This window comes from Xiphophorus maculatus, chromosome 3 (assembly GCF_002775205.1).
Source record: "Xiphophorus maculatus strain JP 163 A chromosome 3, X_maculatus-5.0-male, whole genome shotgun sequence".
In the NCBI taxonomy this organism is placed as follows: Eukaryota; Metazoa; Chordata; class Actinopteri; order Cyprinodontiformes; family Poeciliidae; genus Xiphophorus; species Xiphophorus maculatus.
Genome location: NC_036445.1, coordinates 17,575,679 through 17,588,099, shown reverse-complemented (window position 1 = coordinate 17,588,099; position 12,421 = coordinate 17,575,679). Strand labels below are relative to the sequence as shown.

The window sequence follows — 12,421 nt, the reverse complement described above, 5'->3', positions numbered from 1 at the left end:
GGTTACATGCTTACCAAATTTTTGCAGGGAAACAACACTACACTTAGGGAATGATGTTCAAGATAATAATAATAGTTAAGACAGTGATAGACTAGAGAGAGAATGCCATTTTTATTTTACAATATTACCATTGTACAAAAAAAAAAAAAACTCACTGTTGTGAGTATTTGCTATAATTTGTTGCAATTAAAGCAAGCCATTATTAAAAACCGTTTTAGACACTAACAACAGCAGATATCAGCCTAAAATCTGTTTTGTTTGGCAAAACCTTTAGAGCGGTGGATGAGTGGAGCTTTAAAGTGCTACTTCTCTAACTTCCTTTTGGATCCAACTTAATATTACTTAAAAAGAAACAATAATAAGGCTACAACTCTTGAAACTTCCTGCTTCCTGCACTAATATTGTGGCATAGCATATTTCACAATATGCTTCGGTGCTAATGCTACATTGCATACAAATAGGACCAACAACTGGGGCTTGACTTTCCCTAGATAAGTTTTGTATGCTTGCTCTTAAGTTGCTATCACTTTCAGGCACCACAAGGAGGTGCTGTAAGAATTATGTGTCCAACACCCCAAGCTTCATTTTGGTTTTGGCCTACTTTATAATTTAATTAAGAGAACGTACTCAGAACAAGTCAGTGTTGTGTAACCTTGCAATCTGTGACCAACTGACAAGCAGAATACCAAAGATTTAGAGTCTCTTCCTGACTGTAAAAGATTTGGCTTAAACTGGAGCTAAAACAAGCCGCTTCAGACGTGTATGTTCTGGAGGCAGTCTTGCACTCTGACCCACCAAGGAGGTGTTGCACAACCAATGAAGCGACTCAAAGAGCTGACATTGACAGGAGTGAGCCATGTCTTTCTGGACGATTTCTAACACTCACATCTCATATTGCAGCGCTTCATTCACAAACCATCCAGGTTTTACTGTGTGGGACCTACATTGCTACTATGACTACAATTATTCATAGCTCTTTTTATACCGCAGCCTGTCTCTCCTCCCACTTTCTCCTCCCTCTCATCATTCCCTGTAGAGATGGTGCTACGTCACTCCAACTCCTCACCATGGCAACATGGTAATCCCTGAACAGAAATATTCTCACTGCCTTACTCTCTTTTTTTGAAACACAGAGAAAAAGGAACAACATGTTCACACACACTCACTTACACATGGGTGCACAGAGTCACGCCTGCACAGTCATGCACACGCTCCGTTAGAGATGGTCATGCAACCCAGCACACTGGTGTTTACTGGTTAAATACATATTACCACAAGCCCATGACTTTGATAATTGTTGAGTATTCTTGCTGACTGTTCATCTGTGTGTGTGTTGGTGAGGATTGAAACAGCATCCACTAGAGGGTGGACAATTCAGTCTGTGTGCGCTGAAGTTTGTTAGTGTTGGTTGAACGTGAACCTCAGTAAAAAGTCTTATTAGAAAATATCTCTTTGGTACTTTTGCACCTAAAGTTATTCACTGTTCACCTAGGGTGTTGTCAGCCAGCATACATATGTGGGCCTCATATATAAATAAGAGCAACCAATATGAGTCCCAAAAAGGTTTTTCCACTGTTTCCATCATGTCCCTACAGAGGTTTGTCCACACAGTTTTCAGTGGGATCCAGGTGGCACTTGCTAGAAACACTAAAGGGATCCATGACTTTCCAGAGGTCCAGAGGAGGAGGAATAGATTCTTATATGATGCATGGGTATGGGGGGTGTCAAGTTACAACATACAGTGCAATATAAAGTACAGAGGCTCTGAGTTACAGAAACTTTATTAGACAAAACACATCAACACAAAGACAAACAACAAAATGGGAAAAGAATGTTAAGAAATGAGAAAATAAAAACAACACATGATAGAAATTTAATAACAGCATCTTAGATACAAAAACATCACGAGTATAAAGTGTTAATGTTTAGGGTTTGGTTGTAGCCTACCTTTTTTCTTTTAGTTGTGCTTGCTGTTATTTTGCATTCAGAACAGTTTTTTTTTGTATATTTCTTTTTCTCAGTTTTCCAGTGTTTTGCCTGTTATTTCCAACCACAGGGCTCCCATATAAGCAACTTCCTTTTTAGCCTAAACTGCAGAGACTTTACTCCAGACGTGTTTGCAGAGTTACACATGCCAAAACACCCCTTCTGACTGTGTTCTGCAGTTTAATGAGAACTCCTCAGTTACACTCACTCTAATCACCCAATCAATAATGCTCATTCTCCTGTCAGACAAAGAGGCTGGTAAAGGAGTTTCAGGGCAGATCAATAGGCTCATTCACAAGTCAGGATACCTGTGCATACTCTAATCAGGCATATTGATCTTGCAGATGGGGCCTAACTGGATATAATCAAGCTAATTAATTATGTTGTCACTCTTTTTAGAACACTCCTTGAGGATATTACACAGATCTTATAGTGACTACATTATATACGATTCAATTTGACATAGAGGTTTGTATGCATCATTAGGGTGGTCAGGTAATGCGATGTGAAGATTTTCTGTGAACCTATAGACAAAACAATGAGTTAGATGCAACACAGTGTGACAATAAATTGGTTATCTTCTTGTTCAGGTCACGGTTTTACTTCTTGGCAATTTTATAGAAGATAGCACCACAGTAAGATGAACTGAATATAAGTGTCTAACATTGACCACTAGGTGGTGTATTGAGGCAATACAACCCCAGGAGGTAAACTAGATCACTTTTAAAGGAGAATATCCTGAAGTCTGTGCACAGATTTATTAAAATGTTTTATTGGAGAGTCCTGTGCAGTGGCCTGCTAATGCATTTCTTTGTATTCCTTGGTCTATTCATGTTTTAGTGCTGCCGCGGCACTGGATGCTGTAGGGTCATATGTTCTGCTCCTGTGAAAGGCAGCCTGTGAGAGCAGTAGTGATAGACCAGCTCAGGGATGCTGGAAAACACACAGCTGCTCTGATCCAAGGTGTAGCCCAATCCCTTGCTGCTCTTAGTCTGGGCCACAATGATGTGAACACAACTTTGACTGGTCCTGATGGAGCCAAACAAAAACAGAAAAGAGAAACATATAAATAATACATATTTATGACTACACTCTCACAAAAAAAGACAATTTTACAAGCAGGGGTCCTGAAACTACTGATGTTGTAAACTGGAAACACCATCACTCCCCTAATGAGGCTGTGTATCTCCTGAGTTCAGTGAATGGTTAAATGGGGTTAATGATGTGAACTCCCAAGTGCATGAGCAGTGTACAACAAATGGGCACTGACGCGCATGAAGACACACTATTACTCAAATCACACACATCCTCTCATTGTCACTGCACTATATAGTCTTGGTATAACTCTGGTAAAAGGGGAAAAAAACATTAATAATTGTTCCCCTTATATTTCATCTGAGGATAACAACTTATGAGAGAAATCTGCTGGTGACTGAAATCAGTCATGTTTCAGCTTGATCAGCCCTGATCTGTGACTCTTTTTGTTTTCTGAGCAGTAAGTGCATCACACCTAGGAATTACGAGATCACATCAACGACGACATTTTTGCAGTGGACGCTATCACTCAATGAAAACGCATTGCTACATTGTCAATACAGACACAGGTCTTTTCAACTCCAGAAAAGAGTTTTTAAAAAAAGCCAAGTTAAACTCTGAATATATAGTATTTTTATATATATACACTGAGAACTCAACTTTTTACTTAAATCGGCCAATTTTCAGTTTAATCAGTCCTTATCATTGACCAGCTGGTGGAAAACTAAAGCAGTCCAATGTTTTCTCCAATTAGTGAACGCACAACTAAATCTATTAACTATTGCTCTCTTTAATGAAGACACAGTTACTGAAATAAACGGATACAAAGTTTGTTGTTTTCAGTCTCATAAATGTTGCAAACTATTTAAAAGAAAACTGTGATATGGAGACATGTCTGCAGTTTCTTCAGGCTTTGAGACACAAAAGAGAACAGGATAAACCAGGAAAACTGAATACAATACAGCAACATTGCTCTATTTTATACTTTTGAGGTCACAAAAAATGTCTGTCATTGAACACAATATTTTTGCAAATGTTAGTATCTTCAAGTTAAAGCAACAAACTGTAGCTTTTCTAGGATATCCACCCAAAGACTGCTTTTTAATTACTCCTAATTGGGATGTAAAAGAAATTTCACATAAAAGAAATACTGAAAACAGTTTAAAATGTCAACTCTGCAAAAGATAAATAATTTTAAAACAATAAAAACTGTTCTACTGCAACTGTTGCTACCCTTTTTTCTAAAACAAATAATACCCACTAGCAGAAAATATACAAGAAAACCATATTTTGAATATTGTTCATCTTGTAATAAAGAAACATCTAACTCAGCTGAAATCTGTATCAGAAGGTCAGATTAGGAAAACTGGAGATTGGAAGTTGGCCACAAAATTCTGATCAGTTCATCTCTACTTAAAATATTGCAAAAAGATTAAAAGGGATTAAAATCATCGGAAATAATCACTTAGAAACTAAACATCCTGCGTGCACTGCACTTACATACATTCATTTACTTACTTTAGAGCGATGGAGTATTTACTAGTCCCTGATTCGCTGTCTCTGACCAAGAAGCTGGCTTCCCTGCAGCGCTGCAGCTGAGCCTCAGCCTGCTGTCGACTCACGCTGCCATGGTACCAGCTTGAAGAAGTGGGTGAACGAGGTGGAAGAGAAGGGGACGAGAGTAGAGAGAGTAGATCACTATCATATAGCACAGTGACATGCAGTCATCAGTCATCTGTCAAACGTATATGTAAACACAAAAAAGGCAGAAACAGGGGGAAATGAAGGACAAAAGTCAGCTGTAATTTACTGTCAGCTTGATTAACTGTTTACAGTTTGGCAGATAAAGGTGATAATCATAAATGTAGATGTAATAAAAGGGTAAAGTGACTGTGACAACATAAGTGGCTGTGCAGTGTGTTCAGATCCATAGTGTTGCTGACAGTAGCTGAAGGCAAGCGACCTATATAAACACTAAAGATATTCAAACATAGCATGAAAAAAATAAATTCAAACAGGCTCAAAGCATTTAAAGAAAGGCCACGCTTAACCATATAAGGACAGCTTGACAGGTTTACAAGTAAAATAACACTTTTCTGCCTGCCCTCATTAATGTTCACCTGAAGGTTTCACCCTGAATTCTTTATTTACATTTAGCACCATTCCATGAGAGAGACCTTTGCTTCTGGTAACAAACAGCTAAAATCACAAACTTTTTGCAGGGTAACATATACATTTAGTCTTTTTACTCTCCCTCCACTACATATGACCTCATGACTTCCCTTGGTAGATGACAATGGAAATTTGCTGTATCCACATCCATATGGCAAATGTAGGCTTACTTAATAAGTTATGACATGGCTACAAGAAAACAGTCATTTCCTTAAACTTGTCCATAACAATTAAAAAAGAAATAATTACAAACAGGCCTGGGAAGTGACCCAAGTTCATGTTCGTACTACACACAGTGAGCAGACTGTAAATAAAGGTAAAACTAATGGTTATATAGTCACAGTTGAAGACCAGCAGTAAAGAATGCCATCTTGTGGTTGTTAAGTATCTATAACAACCAGGTAGACAAGCCAGGAAAAAGCCTTCTTTGTCCAGCCATCACAACATAAACAAGTACCAATAATTGAACCTTTGCTGGAACTGGGTTCTTTGGTAAAATATTTTATATCACAAACACCTTAACTGTTTCTGGTATAAAACCAAATATTAATATGTGGAAAAACATGTCATGCCCACTGTTTCGAAAAGTGAGGAATCTGTGATGTTTGCTTCTCTTCTGAAGGCCCTTGTTAGGGGGCATAGTATCATAAAGAGTCTGAAACACTGCAAGACTTTATGTAGAAATTAACTCCCTTTACCAGACAAAAATTGTCTTTGAGTCTTTTTTAGTGATAAGGATTTACATCTTGCCCTAAACTGGAACCATGTGTTTTGTTCAGATAAGAGTAAGATGAAACATTTTGGTAATGGACACGATGTGCTTCTGGCATAAAGTACATGACGTGTTCATGTGGATGATGAAAATGAGAAAAGTCTCAAAAATTATAAAATATATAAAATTAGCCTTCCTCCTTGGCCATCTCAAACGTCAGACTCAAATACTGCAAAAAAGAAAATCCTGGACTAAGGTGAAGATATGAGAACATAGAAGATGACCCAGGAATGTTGGCGTATTGGGCAAAAAAGACTGATAAAAATGAGGCTTCTTGGGCTTTTTACATTTGTTTCAGGAGCACCAGAGAATGCTGAAGTCCTGTTATGCAGAACGTGTCATATTTACTTGCAGGTGCAAAATGACAGCTCTAAAGCAAGATTTTCATATTTTTATTTGGAGAGACAAAGCTGTGACAAGAGAAGTCTAGCAAGGAGATGGAGGACGTTATTGTCTTACTTCTGCTTCTCCAGGGGCAGACTGCAGTCCATTTTGGACATCTCCCCATCCAGAGGGGAACAGGGCAAAGTAGGTGATGGAGGGGACAGTTTAGTTGGACTGGACGAGGGTGAGAGGGGAGACAACTTGAGAGTGGGGTAAGAAGGAGATGGTGAGGTCAGAGGGGAGAGTTTAAGAATTGGAGAAGATGGAAAAGACGTGGAGGAGGAAGTTGATGCAGAAGTTGAGACAAGAGTCTTGTGGCTCCAATTCCTCGCCTTCAGTGTCTGCTGCTGCTGCTGCTGACGGCCAGAGGTTGCAGTATTCTCTTTACTGGAAGAGCATTCCACTCCCTCAAACTGAGCTGAAACGAAGCAGGACAGATAATATCAACATTTCATAACAAGTCCTATCAAAGCATGCCAGGGATACTAAGTAAACATTTCCCTGGAAGTCCATTCAGAAACATAGTTTTGTTTCCTCTCTAAAGCAAACACAAAGCTGTTGTATAAAACTGCTGTATAAATGGCATTCTTCCCCCACGCCCTGGTCCTCCACCCTTCCTATCATCCCCTGCCTCCTTTCTCTACCTGACAATGCTCTGACAATGTCCTCCTTTCTCCACTCCCATGGCAGTTCATACTCCCCAGCCGGACGGACATCAGACTCTGGTCGTGTGACAGGGATCCACACGCCCTCGCTGTCGCCCTCCAGTCCGCCTTCATAGGGCGTGTCGTAGATGTTAGGGGGCGAAGGTGTCCCGTCCTCCCCCTTCTCCTCTTTCTGACCTCGGTCCAACAGGACGCACACTTTCAGGAGGTCTTTGGAGCCCCGCCGACGAACCTCTGTCATGGAACAGAGTCAAGAATTTGTATTTAACAACGCTGTAATATAGGGTTATGTGCAAACTCATTCTTAAAGTTTCTGTTCAGTATCAGGGTGCGTTTGAACTGTCCTTTCAGCGTGGTGGGATGTTTGTACAACAAATAACTTCAATCACAATCATTAATTTTCACTAATCCTGTTCAGTGAGATTGGTGACTTGTCCATGGTATCTTCGGACTGAAAATAGGCACCAGCATCCCTGAAACCTCCATCCATCCATCCATTCATCTGCTGACGGCCAGAGGTTGCATCTCCATCCATCCATCCATTTTCTAACACTGTTGTCCCTAGTTGGGTCGGTAGGGGTGCTGGTGTCTATCTCCAGCGAACGTTTCAGGCGAGAGGTGGGGTTCACCCTGAGCAGGTCGCCAGTCTGTCGCAGATCCCTGAAACCTTCCAAGGATAAATGGTTATCGGTATAGGAAGATAGATTTTCTCTTCTCCAAACTGAGTCAAACTTATAAGTATGTGCTCAATCATAAACATCTCTATTCGCTAGTAATATTTGACCAGGAATGCTTTTGCACGATACATCATGACTGAACTCACATTGACTTCACCAAACATTCTTCTTGTTATTATAGCCAAATAGACCAATGATTGTCTTGCTTGACAGTAAAGCTATTCTCCGAAAGAGAATAGCTTTACTGTCCAGGTGGGGAGTTGCAAATTTCAATTAGGCCTACAAATGTACATTTTGCAGCAGTGTGTTAAGAACAATAAGGTTTAGAAATCTCAGCAGAGAATGGCACTGCTGCTCCAGTCATGGTAGTTTTCGGTCAGAGGCAGGTTTCAAGTTTTTGAAGTTAGTTAAGGGATATCTGTTCAAGTATTAGTGAAGATTCATGTATATTTTTAAGCATTTATGTAAAGCATAGGTCATGTCTGAATTAGTCCAAAAAATACCCTCCAAAATTCATATTTGATCACTTAATTCTTGTTTTGGAGCTGTATCAGTGTTGCCTGTTAACTGTGATCATTCCAGTTAAATAAGGAAACAGTTCCAATAGATTATCAAAGACCCAAAATCCACATGATATCCATGTCCATGATAAGTGCATATAAAATTTCCAAAACACTATATATTTGTAAATAAGATCAAATAAGGTAAAGTGGTGGTGTGCTGTGGTGGTGTAGGGGATAGTGCTACCCATGTTTGGAGGCCTTGAGTCCTCGATGCGGCCGTTGCGGGTTCGACTCCCGGACCCGACGATATTTGCCGCATGTCTTCCCCCCCTTTCCTGTCAGCCTACTTTCATATAAGGGACACTAGAGCCCACAAAAGACCCCCTGAAGGGGTACAAAAAATAAGGTAAAGTGTGCCTGATTAGGAATAAATTTATGTCTGACTTTCTTGTTACATTTTTTCAATTACATAAGCAGAGCAATATGATTATTTTGATATTCATCTGAGGACAATTATCTTCTTTCTTTTACGAAAGTGTATTAATTGGGCATTGCTTGCATGCATCTTGTTCGGGGGGATTTTACTTATATTTCCTCGCAGCCTGACAGGTAGCCTGTGTGTCTGCACTATTGTGTGACCAAACAATGGAGTTACAGGAAGAAAAGGTCAGCGCCGTTGCTGATTGGCTGGGTGACCGCACCACTTCCTGACTGCTGGGAAGTGATTGGGTTTAGGACCGGGACCAGGAGAGAAGTTGTGGTGGGATGTGAGGAGTGGGGGTGGGGGGGCTCTTTGGATTGTTGTCACACACACAGGGGACCGTGAAGTGTTAGATGTGTCTGCTTGTGTGTGTTTGTATGTGTGCAGGGTAGTTGGAGTGCAGGGGCACATTTAGAGCCAATGCTCTATCAAGAGAATGGGGCAAAGGAAACAGAGGCAGGAGACAGGAAGCTGGAAGAGGAAGCTGCACCCATTGTCCCTGCACAACAGTGTTACTATAGCAGCCGCCGGCCAGGAGGAAAGTCTTTGCACAGACAGAGAGTATAGTTTGGCTCCAGGTCCCTTTAAAGTCATTATTTAAAATGACGGTGAGACAGGGTGAACAGAGGAACATGTAAACAATGCACTGTTTTCATGTGAGTATTGAATCATTTTCACAAATTTAATGATGATTAATGAGTTGCACACTTATTTAGTCAGGATGCTACCTTATACTCTGAGATAAGTTATAATCGCTTTAAAAGATGTCTTAACTTGAACTCACCTGTGATGATGACCTGGGCGTCATATGGCTCCATGTAACCATCATTCACCCCTGCTCTTTCCGCCTCTCGCTGCTCTTTGGTCTTCTCTGCATCAAAAGGATCTGCATAATCCTCCAGTATTATCAACTGTGTAAAGGAAGAATCAAAATGAAGGCCTGCTATTTTTCTGATGAAGCTTTTCAGAAGAGGACATTAGGAATCCAGGACCCAATGAGTGTGTGTGATTGTGTGTGTGCAGGTGTGTGTAGAGGCGTGTGCATTTGTGTGTGGTGTCCATAATTGAGTGACAAGTAATAGAGGGACAAGCGGAAATGTTTGTGCAAAGAGGTCAGTGCATTGTGTTTGCCTGTTTGATGTGCCACAATGTAGTGAGACTACATTGTGTTCTTTTGAGAGGGATGGAAATTGAATATGAACTGAGGTGAGGAGGGAAAACACAAAGACAAACACTCAAAACTTTATGAACTGATGCCTTTCAATCTAATGCTCCTTTGTTTCCATTTGTAAAAAACAATCTCTTTTTGTGTTTGCTTTCGTTTTATTTTAACTTTAAGATCTAAAAATAACAACGACAAATAATAATTTACTTGAACAAATGTCCCTTAACTAACTTCAAAAATGTAAATTAAAAGAAATGTATTTGGTAGAACTTTATGTTCTTTTTTTTTTGTGCTTTAAATAAAGAACATTGTAAAACGGAAAAAAAACACCTTGGATTTCTGTTTGTTTGGATTATTTAAAAAAAAAATACTGATAAGAAGAAACAATTATATAAAAAAAGACGTGTGTATCCATTTTGGTTCTATTTGCAAAGCAAAGTCAATAGGAATTATTTTTGGTACATTTAAAATCACATTTGGTTCACTTTTTTCTCATTGTTTCCGTTTTATTTGCAAAGAAAACGTAGGAAATTTTAAAAATATCTATAGGTTGTTTTTTTTAAAGCAACATTTCATGCAACTTCCTTCTGTTTTGGTTCAGTTTTTTAAAGAAAGAGAAAAAATAGTGCATTTTTCTCTGCTACAGATTTATTTCAAAGTCAAACCTATAATAATAAATCTTTAATTTCCACTTGCAATTCTAGTAGCTTTTAGTTCAGTTTGAAGTGACTTACCGTAGTTTTTATGTCTGACTTTCCCTTCTCGTTCTCGGATAACTTCTGTTCACTTATCCCATCGAGTTTGGGGGTCTTGTCCTGCTTGTCCACTTTGATCATCCTGCTGATGTACGCCTGTGCCAGACTGGAGCTCCTCACCGGACGGTTTTCATCTGGTGCCCCATTCTCAGTTTTGGAGTTTTTTCGACCTTTCCCAGTGGTCAGGCTGTCCCAGACAGTTCCTCCATAACCTGCGTTTTTGCTACCCAGCTCTGTGGCAGAGTTTTTCCTGTTTCTCCCAGCTAACAAACTCCCCACTCCTCCATCTTTGCGTTGATTTCCCTTCAAACTGTCCCGTGAAAATGTAGGCTTGGGTCTAGTTTGTGAACCAGACTCAGAGGCAGAACGGACTCTCTCAGTTCCATTTTTCAGGTTGATGGGGAAATCTCGGAACCATTTTGCCATGATTGCACTTTTCCTAGGTTTTAAACGCCAATAGATCCGTGTTCTTCAACTTTTTCTTGCATTAGGCTAAGCTTTGCCCGTGCGTAACAGCTCCAACTTTTACGCACACTTATTTCGCCTACTTTGACGTCGAGATGACTTTGGTATGCAGTTATATCTAGCGAATCCAACTGTACCAAGCGAGGTTTTTGATAGTGTGACGGTTTCTTGCGCTGGACACTTCCTGAGGCTCTGGTGCGTCTTGGACAGGTTTTCTCGTCAGAGGCTGTTCTGTGGTCACTCTGCACCTGCAGCGACAACTATCCCTGTAGTTTGAAAAGCAGCTTTTGCAGAGCGAACACCCGAAAGAACTGGAAGTTTTTCTTTGAACTCAGTAAAGATCCCATTCCCAGACCGTGAGATGCGAGTGCGTCCAGTCAGCCAGTCAAAAGAAGTGATGAGATGGAGAGACAAGCTGCTGTGAACGGAGAAAGCTAGAGTCGTGGGGAGGAGCTGTGTGGAAGGGGCGGTGTGGGAGTGAAAGTCTTCAAAGGATGTGGGATAGAATCCACAGTCAGGCTGTGTATTGATATTGATATTGTAAAAAAAAAAAAAGTGTAATAATAACCAATTAAGATAGTGTCAGCCTCAGACTGCTGAAGGCCTATGAGAATTTACTATGGGATTCTGCAGCAATCCTTTCCTGGCCTCTTGTCACCCAGAGAAGACTCTTCTGAAATTGTCTTTCTTCAGAAATGACTCGCTGCCCAGGAAGCAACAACTTCGGCATAATTTCCTTCCACTAAGTATAGTAATAGCATTTCTGTGGACGCTCAATGTTTGTTAAATGTATAATTCTAAGAGACTTTATTCTGAATGAGCTTCACGTTTTGAATTAATTGATGAAATACATTACCTTTTACATGATATATTAATTTATCTTGAGGCACCTGAAAGTTTGTTTATCCCATGTTCTTTAGCATTAGGTAATGGCAACAAAACCTGTAGATGTGAAACTCTTAAGAAGAAGATTACATGTGTAGTAGTAGTTGGAATATTATTTTATACACTGCCCATTTATTGAAATTCCCTCTGTTGTGTTTTCAAATATATAATTGTGTGATGGGACAGGTTTTGTGTTTATGTATTTTTGCTGTCCAAAAAAAAATCTTTTAGGCTTCAAATTTGTTTTAACTGCTGTTCACTTAATTGTAAATCTAATCTGTGTGATGTATTGGGACAGTGGTGCGTATATGAGAATATTTGCGCCATCTAGCGGACAAATTGAAGAAGCAGCCATTCTAAAGTTAAATTGTGTCCTGTCCACCTTGAAAATCATCGATGTTGCAGTTCATCCTGCAACAGATATTGTCCATTTTAGTTCACTTGTGGTCATTTTTCAAGCTTTCAAAGTAAATGTC

At 39.8% G+C, this 12,421-nt stretch overlaps 1 protein-coding gene across 1 annotated transcript; it reads right to left on the bottom strand.

Moving 5' to 3' along the window:
• Positions 1-1,763: 1,763 nt before the first annotated feature.
• On the bottom strand, positions 1,764-11,472 carry LOC106699928 (SH2 domain-containing adapter protein E-like). The gene is made up of 6 exons (XM_014472545.2): positions 10,575-11,472; positions 9,460-9,586; positions 6,994-7,248; positions 6,425-6,767; positions 4,540-4,659; positions 1,764-3,015 (listed from the first exon to the last, which is right to left on the bottom strand). Exons 1-6 carry the CDS (start codon positions 11,019-11,021, stop codon positions 2,823-2,825), a joined length of 1,485 nt encoding a protein of 494 aa, XP_014328031.1. The 5' UTR covers positions 11,022-11,472; the 3' UTR covers positions 1,764-2,822.
• Between the last annotated feature and the right edge of the window lie 949 nt (positions 11,473-12,421).